We start from the raw sequence: 16,377 nt of genomic DNA, 5'->3' as shown, positions 1-16,377 counted from the left end.
TGGCCAACATTTGCTCACGTGATAGTCCAACACGGACCTGTTGACCAGCACGTCGCATGTTGGACCAGGCAACACAAGCAACCACGGCGGCAGAACAAAATGTTCCGTTTCACCAGATGTATGCTGACATACCAAGCCAGAATAACCTGATGCCGAAGACGTCAGCTTATAACATGGGAATCTATCGTAATGTCTAATCATCTAAATAGCTGAGTATACTGCCCAGTGTCGTAGTGGGCAGTAGCAGCATTGTGGCGCTGTATGTTGACATGAAGACTGTCTGTCCTCATCAAACACTAATGCACTAATCCTATAATTAAATCATGCCACTCGGTCGACTACGACAATGTAAGACCTAGGCCTATAGTATTCCATAGCCCCAATCCAATGCTCGGGTTACAAGCTAAGAGAGATTCCTATCAGAGGCTTCGTTGGCTTAGATTTGTATCAGAAGCATGTGGGATAGCTTGTAGGAGCAGAATCAATACAACACTTCTAGAGCTAGAAGAAGGTACATATTTCATGAGCAGCTGTCTAGGGAACAACAACTTCCCACGTTTGGTCCAGGTTTGTCTTGTGTGCATCCACAAAGACAAGCTCGACCTATGTCTTTTGACGAGTCTTTTAGACTAGAGTTGTGGGTCACTATCACCCCAGTCGGTATGGGATCGCTATCACCCCAGTCGATATGGGATCGCTATCACCCCAGTCGGTATGGGTTGCTATCACCCCAGTCGATATGGGATCGCTATCACCCCAGTCGGTATGGGATCGCTATCACCCAGTCAGTACGGGTTGCTATCACCCCAGTCGGTATGGGATCGCTATCACCCCAGTCGGTTTAGGATCGCTATCACCCCAGTCGGTATGGGATCGCTATCACCCCAGTCGGTATGGGATCGCTATCACCCCAGTCGGTTTAGGATCGCTATCACCCCAGTCGGTATGGGATCGCTATCACCCCAGTCGGTATGGGTTGCTATCACCCCAGTCGGTATAGGATCGCTATCACCCCAGTCGGTATGGGATCGCTATCACCCCAGTCGGTATGGGATCGCTATCACCCCAGTCGGTATGGGATCGCTATCACCCCAGGCAGTATGGGGTTGCTATCACCCCAGTCGGTATGGGGTTGCTATCACCCCAGTCGGTATGGGATCGCTATCACCCCAGTCGGTATGGGATCGCTATCACCCCAGTCGGTTTAGGATCGCTATCACCCCAGTCGGTATGGGATCGCTATCACCCCAGTCGGTATGGGTTGCTATCACCCCAGTCGGTATAGGATCGCTATCACCCCAGTCGGTATGGGATCGCTATCACCCCAGTCGGTATGGGATCGCTATCACCCCAGTCGGTATGGGATCGCTATCACCCCAGGCAGTATGGGGTTGCTATCACCCCAGTCGGTATGGGGTTGCTATCACCCCAGTCGGTATGGGGTTGCTATCACCCCAATCCCCAAGACACCCAACCTAAAGCCGTCTACATCACCAAGCATGTACCTCTACTTTCTCCATGTTTTCACATCCGCCCGTCCCAAAGTTATTCGCAAACCAAACCATAACTAGCATCACCGTACCCACAAAACAAACTATAGAGCAACATGGGTTCAACACAAGGCACAGTTAAACCACACTCAAGAAATGTTCAATGTTTAACCCCCAGCCAGGAATCTATAAATAAACCAACCTCCCAATCGACACAATCTGTCAGTGTCAGTACCTCGTTTAATGACGCCAGGGTTGTCACCTGGGTTAAAACAACAAAAGCCCTGTTGTGTATTGCCCATAATAAACCTAGATACTGAAATAATTGACGAGAGCATTCCTATAACATACTGCAGGTATAAACTAACATATAAACTGGCTTAGGGAGACGTTGTATATTCATGGGTTGAGCCTACATTAGAAGTTACAACTCAAACTTTGTTTTAAAATATAGAAGGCATCAAAATACATTAAACAAAGTTTAATTAGAGAACACGATATGTATTTTTGTTGGAGTTCCAAATACATTTTATTATTTTGCAATTGTTTAATCAGGAAACATCGACACTCAATAAAGATTCCAGCATAAAATTAGCAGATACAGATACCAAGCTGACCAAATGCAAGTGTTTATACCGACGAATGAAGCACCTATACTGATGAGTGAATGACTGACTGACTAGCGGCTTATATTTTGGATTGTTGAGTTAGGCTTTAAAATTCACTTTTGTTAAATACACGCATAATATCTGAGCACAATTATGAAATGTAGAGCCGGCCAAATAAAAAAAAAAGCGCAGCTCCTTAGCTCTGAGCTGATCAGTACAAAGCTCAAGTTACAAGATTTGTGCAGGCCTCCGTAGGGCTGACAATATGCGCCCCACGGATACAGTCAAGGCAAATCGTGCACGGAGATATTCATGCCAGCTGGGGGGAGAGGGGGCGACGACGACACGGACGCGGCGCATCGCTATATTGTGTGCAGCTACTGGAGCGGTCACGCGTGAATGCTCGCCTAAAGAAACGTGGACCAATTTCTGCTGGCAGCCAAGCGACTGAATTCATGTCACGGATGAGTGACAACCGTTAACAGATTCATCTCTTTGTGTGGACACTTTTTTTTAGTACTAGGATGTACACGCTATCAACATAAAAAATATTTTAAGTTGTTGATATAGAAAGCACACGCTATCAACATAAAAAATATTTTAAGTTGTTGATATAGAAAGCACACGCTATCAATATAAAAAAATATTTTAAGTTGTTGATATGTAGAAAGTGCAACATCAATGTAGCAATAAAAAGAAATGTTGAAAAAAAAACCCACAAGAGTCGGGAGAGAAAGATAATGAGGAGAATGGCAGACGAAAATGAACTCACCATTGCGTATTCCCGTCTCTCTCTGTCTGTGTCGAGATTTAATATTTCTTCTAGTTCTAGCTCACATTCATGGTCGTCAGCCTGCAATAGATATGTGGGGATGGTAAACGGTGGCAATAGTCAACGTATGCGTTTAGTATAAATGTGTGGGGATAGTGGACATGTGTGGGGACGTTGTATATGTGTGGGGGAATTTGTACATGTGTGTGGACGTTGTACATGTGTGGGGACGTTGTACATGTGTGGGTATAATGAACAGATATGTAACCGCCGCACTTTTCGCCAATATAACAAAATACACGTGTACTGTAAGGTATCGGGTATTTTTTGAGCCCACAGTTCTGGCAAAGTAAAAATACCGTGTAACAAACGACACGGGCACTATGTCCTACTGCGGCTACCCGGTGATCCTTCAGCCCAGCCATTGGCGCTGTTTCTTCTGGCGCTACGCTAGGGTCTCTTTACATTGCTGCCGTACTGGGGAACTTTAACCCGTGACGACAAGCTGATAGCGAATAACCCCGTTCAACAACAATATATTCACGAATCGAAAGCGTAAAAAATTCAAACAAAAGAAGAAAGGCGAGATAAGAAACACAATAGTGTCACAATAAAAGGAGAAGCCGAATCTTTCAGCGCTTTCAAATCTTTAGAATTCTAACGACGAAACATTGAGCAACCGCAATATTAGACTGACATAAAATCACGTAGCTAATATAAGACAGCTATGAAATCACACGGCTAATATTAGACAGATATGAAATCAAGTGGCTAATATAAGACAAGAAATAATATATGACAGACATGAAATTATAAGTCTAATTAATATAAGACAGGCATGAAATCACACGGCTTATATAAGACAGGCATTAAATCACATGGCTAATATAAGACAGGCATTAAATCACATGGCTAATATAAGACATATATTAAATAATAAGACAGACATAAAGTCAGGGTTTATATCGGTCATTATTCTCCGCTTGAAATTTCCAGAGACCAGACACTCGTCAGATTATTTTCTACATAATTTAAAAAAATATTTCTCACGGTCGAAGTAGATGAAGAGCATGTTACCAAGTAGAACACGCTATTGTACCGAGCTGTGTACGTCCAAGAAACTGTAATCCCCTACCAATTGGCGTTGAGAGACAACTGAAAAGGACATCGGCAACGAAAGATGTAATCGTTTCAAAATAATAGGCTATTTATTGGTATCAATTTACAAACTAGTGTCAACACTCAACAAAGGGAAAATTTCAAACAAGACCGACAACTCTAGTCATTGACTCTAGCGTGTGAGTAAATCGTCTTTCTTGACACAATACCGTGTCGGTACTTCAGCAGCTAGTGTTCGTAATTTTATTTTAAAATGAATACATTTTGTAACACCAGCCGGTCATTATGTAACATAAGGCATGTATCATCGGGGTGTACAATCAACAACGGACACATAATGCAGATTTTTTTTTAGGCAGATCAGACACTGTCGACAGACCATTATAGGGTGTTAGTCACCTCATCAGCATCTCAGCAAACCATTATTGGGTGTTAGTCACCTCATCAGCATCTCAGCAAACCATTATTGGGTGTTAGTCACCTCATCAGCATCTCAGCAAACCAGTATTGGGTGCTAGTCAGCTCATCAAACACATCTCCAGGGACCAGCTGTAGTAACGTTTGCTTGTCTCAATGCATTCGTTCTATATACAGACACCAAATGCTCACAGCAGAGAGGGGAGGCGGGGTGTTTCACTAATGATTAGCCACGCGACAGCAAGCCAAGTGTTGTTTGAATGTCATACATGCATACCCATGCTTTCGTTACGATAACCCATAACTTTCAAATCAATGTACCCACGAATGCCCCCCCCCCTCCCCACACACAAAGGCACATAGCGACAAGGCCCCTTGTTATAGAAACAATACCTCCAACATGAGGACCGACCGTTCTTATCACTGATCGGTGCCATAATGTCTAGGTTGCTCCCATTCAGACAATGAAGCGAGCCAAAAGTTTTTTAGCCCACAAAAACACAACACAAACTGTGGATTCGGCACACGACGAATCACTTTGGTCTCCTAATTTCTTAATATCTATTCACAAGTTTTTAAAACTATTGCCTCTTACAAGAACACCACAATACAAAATTGTATTTTTATGAAGGTATCGTGCATAACGTCAGAATCATTTTCTTTCAGGCGGGGAAAGACAAAGCCCCCCCCCCCCCCCAACAAACGCCTCCCCCGTCAACCGAACAAAATAGAATTTGTATAAGAAATATATACTGTTACCACTGCACATTAACGTTTCACACCAACCAAATATGTTTTAAAAACACTATCATGACCAAAGACAAGTGTGTCAGCCTTAGACTGCCATTGTGTTCCTTCACCAACGCCAAGGTTAAATGTAGTGTTCCGTGTGCCGTGACTAACCTACGGTGTTTACCACCCCTCCCCAGACTTAAAGTAACAGTTTTAACGGCTGCTGGTTTCGCCAGTAAGACGACGATGTGTTTATACATAAAGTAGATCGTATTCCATTAAACCTGGGGGCGGGGGTATCCTCGGTGAGCCCCATCTACAGGTACTATGAATCGTGCAATTTGGATCTACAAGTCTTGTAATGCAGCTTTGAGACAAATACCATCGCCCAAGTCAACACTATAGTCGAGCGGTATCAATTTCTCAGGTCAAGTGTTTTATAATTCCGCCTATCAACTGGTGACAGGCCAAAAAGGTCCTAAAACCAACAGGGCGAAGACTGATGAATGGAGATGGGGGAAATGTCAAATAGCTGGTCAGGAAATATTTGGCTTGTGGCCGCACTAAACGATCAAACACAGACCATTGGACTAGAGCAGACTTTAGGAACACTCACGCGAGGAGACATGCTACACAACACTGGTGTTAAGAACAGTTCACCTTTGGTGAGCATGGTAAGTAGCTTCATGCCAACACAACATGATAACTAGACATTGACTTTATTGTAGATTTACTCGAGGAGTGGGGATGAGTGGTTGGTGGATAGCAATTTAGCATTTACACGTTTCTCCAATAAGAGATGATGTACAAGTTTAGCCAGTGGGGGGGGGGGGTCCCGCCTCTGCACCAGAGGGTAGCCCCACTCCGGCCGGCACTAGAGTGGTTAACTGTGGCGGCACGTATAAAGTTATGTGAAACAATGTGATGAGAGAGCGGCGAGTATTTGCCCTGACACCTTGAGCCCCCTCACCCACTTGTGGAGTGTTTGTCATTACCGAGGATGTAATAGGTCAACAGCCGGGAAATGAAGGAGCACATTCATTGCAGCCACGGCAAGCCTCTCCCCACGCCTCCAACAATGGCCATCCAGGGACGGGGAAATGCTTCAGACCTGATTGGTGCTTTTTGTTTGTTTGTTTTGCGGTAATGAGAGAAAAAATGTTACAGCAATGCAATGTGAGAACAACAAAGTAAATACAGCACACCCTTGTGGTATGGTCGCTATGTGATCATGTCAAGTCGGTAATGGTCGCTATAACATGATGTAAAGTCGTCAATGGCCGCTATATGGTCATGTAAAGTCAATGGCCGCTGTTACATAATGTAAAGTTGTCTATGGCCGCTATATGGTCATGTAAAGTCAATGGCCGCTGTTACATAATGTAAAGTTGTCTATGGCCGCTATATGGTCATGTCAAGTCAATGGCCGCTGTTACATAATGTAAAGTTGTCTATGGTCGCTATGTGATCATGTCAAGTCGGTAATGGTCGTTATAACATGATGTAAAGTCGTCAATGGCCGCTATATGGTCATGTCATGTCAAGTCAAAGTCCGTGTAACATAATGTAAAGTTGTCTATGGCCGCTATAACAAGTCGTCAATGGTTGTACAGTAAGAGAGATTCGCACATAAGATCATTCAGTTAGCCTATAAAACCTGATGTTAAGGCATAGGCCTACATAAAAATCAGCCAACGTAGAAAGCGACAAGGGCCGGTGAACATTCTTGAACGATGATTCACAAACAAAACATCATATAGATAATAAATGATACCAAAAAAATATATTTATTTCCGCGCAGAATCGCTAGCCGGCCTATGAATTCATCTGAATCAGACCCCTGCAACTCCTTAACTAATTCCTCATGCATACAGCAGGCGGATAAACAGCAACTACGATACCACTTAATCCCCCGAACACGACAAATGACGCACCCAGCAGGGCATCAAGTTAAGATATATTTTTCTTTTTAAAGTAACGGTTTAAAACGATTTCTCTAAAGGCAACTTGCCCCCCCTCCCCCAGCCAAGACGAACCAGGAATATGACTTGACATTTCGTTAATAGCCCATTACCTAAGGGCCTGCCTATCCCCCTCGCCTAATTCAACTGGCGTGAAATTGCTGTTGACTTTCTTCCGCAGAGTCTAGCCAAACGTTTAAAAAACCTAATTGGGAAAAAATCGGCTATTACGTTTCTGTCAACACTATGTAGAGTAGGATCAATATAACTATCAATAACATGCATTAAAAAACCAACATTGACTTTCATTAAAAAAGAATTGGTGGAAAGAAAGTGCTACAGTAACGGGCTAGACCACAAGTAAAGCAGGAAGGCAAATAGCTGGATCAAGGAGTAGATACCGGCATGTTAAGATGTGTGTGGAGGAGATATGACAAGCAGAGAAGAAACACTTGAAAGAAAGGCGAGAGGCGTGCGTCAACACTCGAGGGACTGACGAGGTGACACATTCGACACGCGCCGTGTTAGGGCGGGGCACATGGATGAGTACTGTGCTACACGCCCTATTCTGTACAACATGGGGGGGGGGGGGGCACTGTAAAGTCTGCACTTTCTTCGGGAGACAAAAATTACTGTTTAATCTGTAATGGGGGGGGGGGGGGGGGAGAGAAGTACAGTAACATTTGCTTAAGGGGAAGCAAAAGTATTGTGCAGCTTGTTAAGGGGGGGGGGGGGGGGGAATTGTTGTACAAGCTGTACTGAGGGGAAAGGAGGAGGGGAACAAAGGTTTTGTACAAGTTGTTTTAAGGGGAGGGAGATACTCAGCCCACTACGAGTAATAATGAGTATGCTTTTTTACATCCCTCCTTGGTCGGTGCAACTAGCTCTGGGAAGGTGAGGGGGGGGGGGGGGGAGGGGACAACAAAGGTGTTTTATCTCTCTCCTGCACTGTACTGTACATCTATGGGCCTAAGTAAGCCCTACAGTAGGGTGGGGGGAGGTAGAGGGGTGGAAACACAGCACAGCAAGCTACAACATTAACCAGAACCACTGTTGCAGTGCATCAAACAGGAAAACAAACCAGCTGCACGTGTCTTCTGACCTTTAGTACAGTAACATACAGGCAGAAAAAACAACCCATGCACCTTCTCATAGACTTGGTGTTGGTGAGTGAAAGACTACTTCAATGGGTTGGATACTAACTAGATATGCTGTACACAAGATACAATTTAAACAAGAAGTGAACAGCTACATCTCAAAAGATAAATAAAACAGGAATGAACATGGACTTATTTGGCTATATTATATTAGAATATGTAATGGCACCAGAAGCAAAAAAAGATGAGTAAGATTTATTGTAGGTGGGGAAAAATAATAACATAGTTTTTGACCAATATAATATGTAGTTATCATAAACTATAACTATATTTAAATACAATCCACCAAATGTATACTATTACAGTAAAATCAAAAAAAATGTATTGCAAGTCTAATCCACTTTTCCAACTACTGTTAAATATGAACAAACACTGAGATGAAATAAGCAGTTCAATAAAATACTACATATATTCTGCTGCTAAATTATACTATGAAAAGGCTGCTAATAGTATACCAATTAAAGTGGAGAATTCTTGGGGAATCCCTTTGGGGGAATCCCAATAATTTAAACAGGATGTAAACTCTACAATATGTTTCTTTAAAAAAAAATGAGAACACTAACACTTGTCCAAAGTCTGGGTAACCTAATACTTTACTATTTCTTTCTCTCCTAACACTTTTTATACTGGCTTAACCAGATCAAGCAATGCTCTTCTTGAGGTTTACAGACAGAAACACTGTGAAAAAGAATAAGCACCTATTTTTTTTTACCTTTGCATAACACAACCTAGTTTTAATATAAAAAGGGCACCCCCCTCTACAATATAAAAAGGACAGTTTTGAGTTATATTTGCTTAGGTACCAAACCCATTACTTTTGGGTTATGTTGTGTTTTTTTACCAACAGACATGAAGCAGATGAAGTAGAATTCATTGGTTCCAATGACTATGCTTATTACATATAGCTATTATTGAGTATATAGGCCCATTTTCTCCCCTTCCATACTTAATTTTTAGTGACTAGCTAGGCTACATAACTAGGCCTATTAGTCTATTGCTAAATTATTACTCATACATAATACAGTAGTATGCTACTGTACAGTATTCAAGTACTTTAGTAACAGTAGGCTTGAGTAGGCTACTTGTATTACACTATGATCTAGAATTTACTATCATCTGAAGGTAATTGGACAACATTTGTTAAGTATATCTAAATTCTACAATCTAATTTAATATATATAATAAACTAAATTTAAACATTGAATCTAGACTACAGTGGTTCTTAATTTAACCTCAGGGGTTTGGTGAGTTAGCCTCAGGGGTTCAACGGGGGGGGGGGGGGGGGGGGCAAGACACATGCCCCACTCATATGATTCGCAATTGGATTTTGTAATTGTGGACATCAGACAATAGAAATATTATGAAGGGTTTGGTGAATGCACAAATAAAACTGGTGGGGTTACGGCTGCCATAAAAAAGTTTCACAAATGTAATATTCTAAAAATATAAAAATCAGTGATAAATCTATAACACTTGCAAATAATTTGTTATCATGCAAGGCTACATAACTACTTTCAATTTGGCGCCCCCCCCCCCCCCCCCAATATATATTTGTTATATTTATAATTCAAAATGGCAGCTAAAATTAGCTTATTTTGGCGCCCCTAGGGTCAGCGCCCGGGGACGTATATATACCCCCTCCCTCGCCGCTAAACATCTAGAAATCTACATAATTTATTTTTTAAAAATTTAGTATGAATGGGCCTTTCGACTAAATCTAGAAATCTAGTCTCCAGTCTAGACCAGATTCTAGATAAACAATAGCTAGATCTAGATCTACTTAGCTAGAATCTAGATCTAGAGCCAATAGCAGCAATAAATGAATAAAACAGTGAATAGGTCTTGCTTGGTTATTTATTTTACGAAGTGACTACTCGGAAGATTTTTCTCCACTTAGTCGGCAAAAGATAGCTCTGCGCATGCGCAGTGACCCATGGCTAGGGTTAGAATGAGGGTTAGGGGTAGGATTAGGGTTAGGGCTAGGGTTAGGGATTGGATAGGATTAGGGATAGGGTTAGGGTTCTGCGGTTGTAAACACACGCATGTGCAGTACCATCGAAACATTGCTGCGAAGGCAAGTGGTAGTTTCTCTCCATTGCACATGCGTATCTTATTCCGGCTAGCATCTGCCTTTATTTTATTATTTAATAAAATCGTAGGTAGAATCTAGATCTACATACTACATACATGATTTAGTATGAATGGGTATTTCGACTACTAGATCTAAATCTACGGTAGACTTTAACTCTACTTTACTAGGGTTGTCGGCATCCGCCGAGTTCGCGGTAAAAACATGACCCGAAATCGCCCATTACTTTCTGATACCGGACCCACGAGATTTGGTTTTGCATACTAATAAGTTTTTAATTTATGGTAATTAATTAAGTTTAAAAGGTCATTTCCTAAGGTTAATTAAAAAGAAGAGTGGTTATCCCTTAGTTTTGATGGCTTTGCGACCTGATTGCATGCTGTCTCTGCTTTGGTCTTCCCTCTGTATCAAGGTTAGTTTCAAATACGTTGGAATCTCGATTTTTTAAAAGATTCCTCTAGATGAGAGTAGATTACTGATCAGACATATCTTAAGTAATTGGAAATGAAATTTGTTTTTGGATATTTTGACTCCGACATTAGTTATACCCCTCCGAACGTAGTCACTGTATGTAGGTCACGCTGCCACCATTGTTATATTTTTTCATCCCGATCTTCCTGCCTTTAAGTTTGATCAACTAATAACAGCATTCTTATGGCAATGGCATGTGCAAACAAATCTAATTTTTTATTTCAAAATATATTTACATACCCATCTTTAATTTTTTCAGCTCTAGTTCTAGTTTTGCAGAATATGTTTTTCCTAAAAATCCAATTTTGTCAGACTAGACTCTAGACTGACGAGAGTCAGACCTAGATCTAGGTTACCTGTCTGTTGCTATACACTAGCATTGTGCTAACTGTAATTTTAAGTATTCAAGTTCTACTTACCCTTAGATATAGTTATATGCTGAAAATCAGAATCCATACACAATTCACACATAAAAACATTGATCTGATAACTTCATTTCACTTATTACAAAATGGCTTTTATATGGACTCTACTTCACCTGCCCAAAATAACAAGGCAGTTATAGACACATTACAGTGTTCAAGTCATTTACTTTAGATTTCTGACTATGGAGTTCTTTCATTCACTGTATTTATATAAAATATTGCTTTAGAAACATTTTCATATTTGCGCAGCAGTTTTATAACAAAATGGCTTAAAGATGGACTCTACTTCACCTGCCCAAAATAATGAGGCAATTATATGCACATAACAGTGTTCAAGTCATTTACTTTAGATTTCTAACTTTGTAGTTCTTTCATTTGCTGTATTTATATAAAATATGGCTTTAGAAACATTTTCATATTTGCGCAGCACACAGTTTTTTGGGGTTATGGGAGGAAGCCAACACAAAAATATAAGTTCTGTATTATTTTTATTAATTTCAACAGCATTTACAAGTTCTATATATCATTCTAGTTAAACTCTGCAAATATGAACAAAATACAACTGCAAGTAAAATAACTATGCTCAATTTATTCAGGTATACCATGACTTGTCACAATTGGCCAATGCTAAAGCAAGGGGATTCCACCCCTCACAAAAAAATTCGCAAAAAAAAAACTATTTGAGCTAGACAAAAAATCTTTTTTGTTTTGTTTTCATTTTGTTGAGCTCTACAAGAATATGTAATTTTTATTGTTATATGATGATTAGTGTTTTTTTACCTAAATCCCTAACTTTACTGTACTTGAGTCTACTCATTGCTTATCATTGGCATTGGTGACCTTTTAGCCATTTTAGGTAATTAATAGATAGAATCAGATCTATGGATAATTGAAAGTTATATCTAGATGACTAGATGTGATCTAGATCTAGAATATCTTATCATATTTAATTATTTATCAGTAAAAGTTGAGTAAAAGGACTTACCTCACTATTGTATAATCTCCTGAGTTCATCAAACACCCACATCTCAACACCGAGTCGCTTCTTTATCAAAAACATTTGGTGGGCCCCATACTTAGCCGTCAGGTATTTTTTCTTTTTTTCGGTATGCTGCTCTTTAAGATTGCTAAATCCTACATTTCTTGGCGATTCTTGTGTATGTGTATTTTCCATCCGATTTGGTTGTTGATATAAATCCACTTGATCGGAGTTTGTACTGCTTGTATACGACGTAGCCATAACTTCGTAATAGCCCACAGACTTGCGGAACGGGTTCCGGCTCATTGTTAGAATTTTCTTTTATGCTTCTGAAAAAAGTATTTTATGAAAAATATGTTTAAAAAGTATACAAGTCAGTTATATTAAAATAAAAAGAATATGTTTTTTCTTGTAAGCTTTCAGTTTGAGTTTATTATAATCATTTTCCCACAGTACTCTTTTGTTTTGGTTTTCGCTGAATCCAAATTTATACGCCATTTAGCAGTGTGCGCATGTCGCAAATAACGGAAGCTACAATATTAAATATGGAGTCATACTACATAAACAGAGTAACTATGCTTTACAGAATTTTGTTTGTTATGGCTTTTTGCAAGCTATCATGCACTAGTAAAGAAAATTTCAATGCAGATTATCAATATATCGATGCAAATAATATTATTGACATTTTTAAGCGGCTTGGCGGCCACAGTTATCACAATCAGTTAGGCGAATCTAACGAAGTCGATAGTAAACAAAATCTTGGAGATACAAGTGCTGTCGGTGTTGTTAGTAGATCAAGATCACGTTCGAATCATCATCCATCTAACTGCGAGCCTAATTTACAGAGTGGTGTGATTATCAAAGCTACTGATTCTATAAAGGCGGGTGCAGAATATATTGACTCGATAAAAGGTGTAACTTCGAACAGTGAATGCATTAATCACTGTTGTCAGAATATCACTTGTGATGTTGCTGTGTATCAAGATAAGGTAAGTTACTGAGTTTTATTCCTTAGACCTAGATCTAGATCTAAGTAAAAAATAAAATAGTAGATATCAGTAGAGTCACCGGTGGGGGGGGGGGGGGAGAATAGTGGTGTGATACTAGAAAGGCCTAAGGCAAAATATTCAACATATGGCATATGGGCCTACTCTCACTTAAAGTCTTACTGTAAGTCTTACACCCACTAATACTTATAAATAAGACTTACAAAGAGAATACTTCTTTGCCCATTTATTGATATTATGTATGTTTTGATTGGCTGTAGCTATTCTTACTAGCTTACTTAAGTGGGTATTTATACTACACTCAATGTACAGTGACCAATCAGAGCAAAGTGGTAGGATTGTCACAGTTTAAAGTTGTACCTACTACATCAGAATATTATTTGCACAGGAAAGATATAAACATTTACTCATGGGCTAGAGGACAAAATTTAACAATAATATTTTTAGTTTGTATATGCCTAAAATAGCACAAATAGCCTTTATAATCTTATAGTTATAGTTCACTACAAATGGAAACTACTTTGCCCATTTGCATTTTATTATCTGTTCAGAGTGGTTTTTCTTGCATCAGACATTATGAATTATGACACTGTGCTACAAGGAAGTAAAGTGGGGTTGGAGGGAGGAATGGATACCAGATGAAAAAAAGATAATTTGAAAGAGACAACTGTTGGCAAAAATACATTACACTTTGCAATCTAGATAACAAAGGGTCAAGTTAGTCTCAAAATTTAGTGATGTCTTGGTTTATCCTATTCACCTAGAAGTAGACTAGCCTGTTAACTAAACATAAAATGTCCATAGATGGTATCACACGCCTAGGTGCAGGGGGTCTAGACAGTTGTGACAACAAGGTGGATGGATGCGGTTCAGAAAATGTGACAACACACTTACATTTTAAAAAGTAGTGTTAGATATGTTAGAAACCAAAGTTTAAACATAATTGCATGTTTTAAGGACTTGTTTTAAAAAATGGAATCAAACAGTATTCAATGGTGAGAGTCCAGCAAATATTTTTTAGAAATAAATCATTTTTTTAACAAAGGTGGCTGGGCATACTAGAGTGTACCACACCATCCATCTGTGTGTATAGGTAATTTAAACAGATGAACTCTTTTTCATCTGCCCCATGTGTCTTGAGCACTAATGGGAAAACAGGATGTGAACTAGTTTCATGATATGTGAAATGTGTACAACCAATGGCTGATAAAAATATACTTTGTATGATTTATACAGGCATTTTTGTATTATGGTTTCTTATTTTGATTAAGTCTCAGTGGCTTTGTTTTAAGTCAGTGGTTGTCAACCTGTGTTTGATTGAACCCCAGGGGTCCAGCAAGTCTGCCTCAGGGGTTCGGCCGAGGTCAAGACACACACCCAATTGGATTTTGTCTGCAGACGATACAACTGCCAAAAAGGGTTCAGTGAATACACAGATGAAATGGTACTTCCATAAAGGTCATGAACCGCTTTTTTAGGCCGACCTAGATCTGTTTGCTATTTATGATTTTATGGGGCAGATGAAGTAGAGTTCATATGTTTCAATGATATCAGCTGGTCAGCACTATGTGCAGCCGGCTTTTTTGTTTCTCTAATGTAAGTCAGGTACCCATTAGAGCTGGGCTGACTCAGGTATGTTATAAGGTCACAGGCCCAAAATGATATTAATATATATAATGTGTAGATAACGCCCTTTTACTATGTTAAGTCTACACACTTGTATTATGTGCTTGTATGAGGCTTTGTATATGGGGGGAGGGGGGGGGGGGGTAACCTAATAGTACAATAATTAATACACAAATTGCGTCCCCTGACATAAAATCGCTGATCAATATATTACGTAGCATACTTATTGGACAGTTGTTTTTTTAAAGAATGTATTGATAGTAGGGAAAGATAACACCTAGCTGCCATATAACCAACCTGTTGACGTACGAGAATGGTTTATATAATGCTGACAGCGTTACACACTTTGAGCCAGTGATAAGACCAGTTATTTGACAATTTGCAATCCCCAGTTACAGTATGGTCCTCGATAATAAGGGCCCGGCTATATGTCTGCCTACACAAACGTCCACGGCATTTTCTGTCTACCCAACCGTCCACGGCAATAAGTATGCCTACTCAAGCGTCTACGGCAGTATGTCTGCCTACACAAACGTCTACGGCAGTATGTCTGCCTACACAAACGTCTACGGCAGTATGTCTGCCTACACAAACGTCTACGGCAGTATGTCTGCCTACACAAACGTCTACGGCAGTATGTCTGCCTACACAAACGTCTACGGCAGTATGTCTGCCTACACAAACGTCTACGGCAGTATGTATGCCTACACAAACGTCTACGGCAGTATGTCTGCCTACACAAACGTCTACAGCATTGTCTGCCTACACAAACGTCTACGGCAGTATGTCTGCCTACACAAACGTCTACGGCAGTATGTCTGCCTACACAAACGTCTGCGGCAGTATGTCTGCCTACACAAACGTCTACGGCAGTATGTCTGCCTACACAAACGTCTACGGCAGTATGTCTGCCTACACAAACGTCTACGGCTATATGTCTGCCTACACAAACGTCTACAGCATTGTCTGCCTACCCAAACGTCCACAGCATTGTCTGCCTACCCCAACGTCCACAGCATTGTCTGCCTACCCAAACGTCCACAGCATTGTCTGCCTACCCAAACGTCCACATTTTGACGGTGAACGGAAAAAAGTCACAGGTTATCCCAGGGAAGAAGTCATGCAAAAAATGCCCACATAAAAATGTCACATTAATATACTTAGATTTAGCACAGACGCATGCATGCACGTGACTCTCGAAGATATAGTAATAGTAAGTAAAAATGACCGGAAGGTAATGTACGTAGCAATTTTTAATTATGTAAGGCTATATTGGAAAATAATTGTATGAACTATGTAAAAGAAATGTAGGTCTATTATGGCTATAAAGCACACGTGCGATAATATAAGGTAAGCCTCCTATGTCTATAACATTAACGTATGGTAGGCTTACCCATACGTATTTTAACAACAGCTAAAAGTTGAACATTTTCTAATGATTTAAAAACAAAATAGTGGTACGTGGTTTTGGCTGTTAACCTGTGTTGTGTCGATTGTGATCATCCACATTGTGTGTTGGCGTTG

General features: G+C 40.2%; 2 protein-coding genes across 4 annotated transcripts in view; one reads left to right on the top strand and one right to left on the bottom strand.

The window, feature by feature from the left end:
- The window catches only part of LOC131951993 (uncharacterized), a 37,060-nt gene that overhangs the window by 4,744 nt on the left and 15,939 nt on the right, over positions 1-16,377 (bottom strand). For both annotated transcript variants that reach the window (XM_059314471.1, XM_059314472.1), the window contains exons 2-3: positions 12,227-12,549; positions 2,871-2,951 (exon numbers count right to left, since the gene is read on the bottom strand). In XM_059314471.1, coding sequence (XP_059170454.1) covers positions 2,871-2,951; positions 12,227-12,526 — 381 coding nt within the window. In that variant the 5' untranslated portion in view covers positions 12,527-12,549. The remainder of the gene's footprint in view (positions 1-2,870; positions 2,952-12,226; positions 12,550-16,377) is intronic.
- LOC131951990 (uncharacterized) overlaps positions 12,758-16,377 on the top strand; it is a 29,343-nt gene continuing 25,723 nt past the window's right edge. For both annotated transcript variants that reach the window (XR_009388470.1, XM_059314466.1), the window contains exon 1: positions 12,758-13,209. Coding sequence is in view for 1 of the 2 variants with exons in the window: in XM_059314466.1 (XP_059170449.1) it covers positions 12,766-13,209 (444 nt within the window). In the remaining variant the exon portion in view is untranslated. The remainder of the gene's footprint in view (positions 13,210-16,377) is intronic.

This window comes from Physella acuta, unplaced genomic scaffold (assembly GCF_028476545.2).
Source record: "Physella acuta isolate Inbredline_101_S28 unplaced genomic scaffold, ASM2847654v3 ptg000844l, whole genome shotgun sequence".
In the NCBI taxonomy this organism is placed as follows: Eukaryota; Metazoa; Mollusca; class Gastropoda; family Physidae; genus Physella; species Physella acuta.
This window is presented reverse-complemented; position numbering and strand designations above follow the sequence as displayed.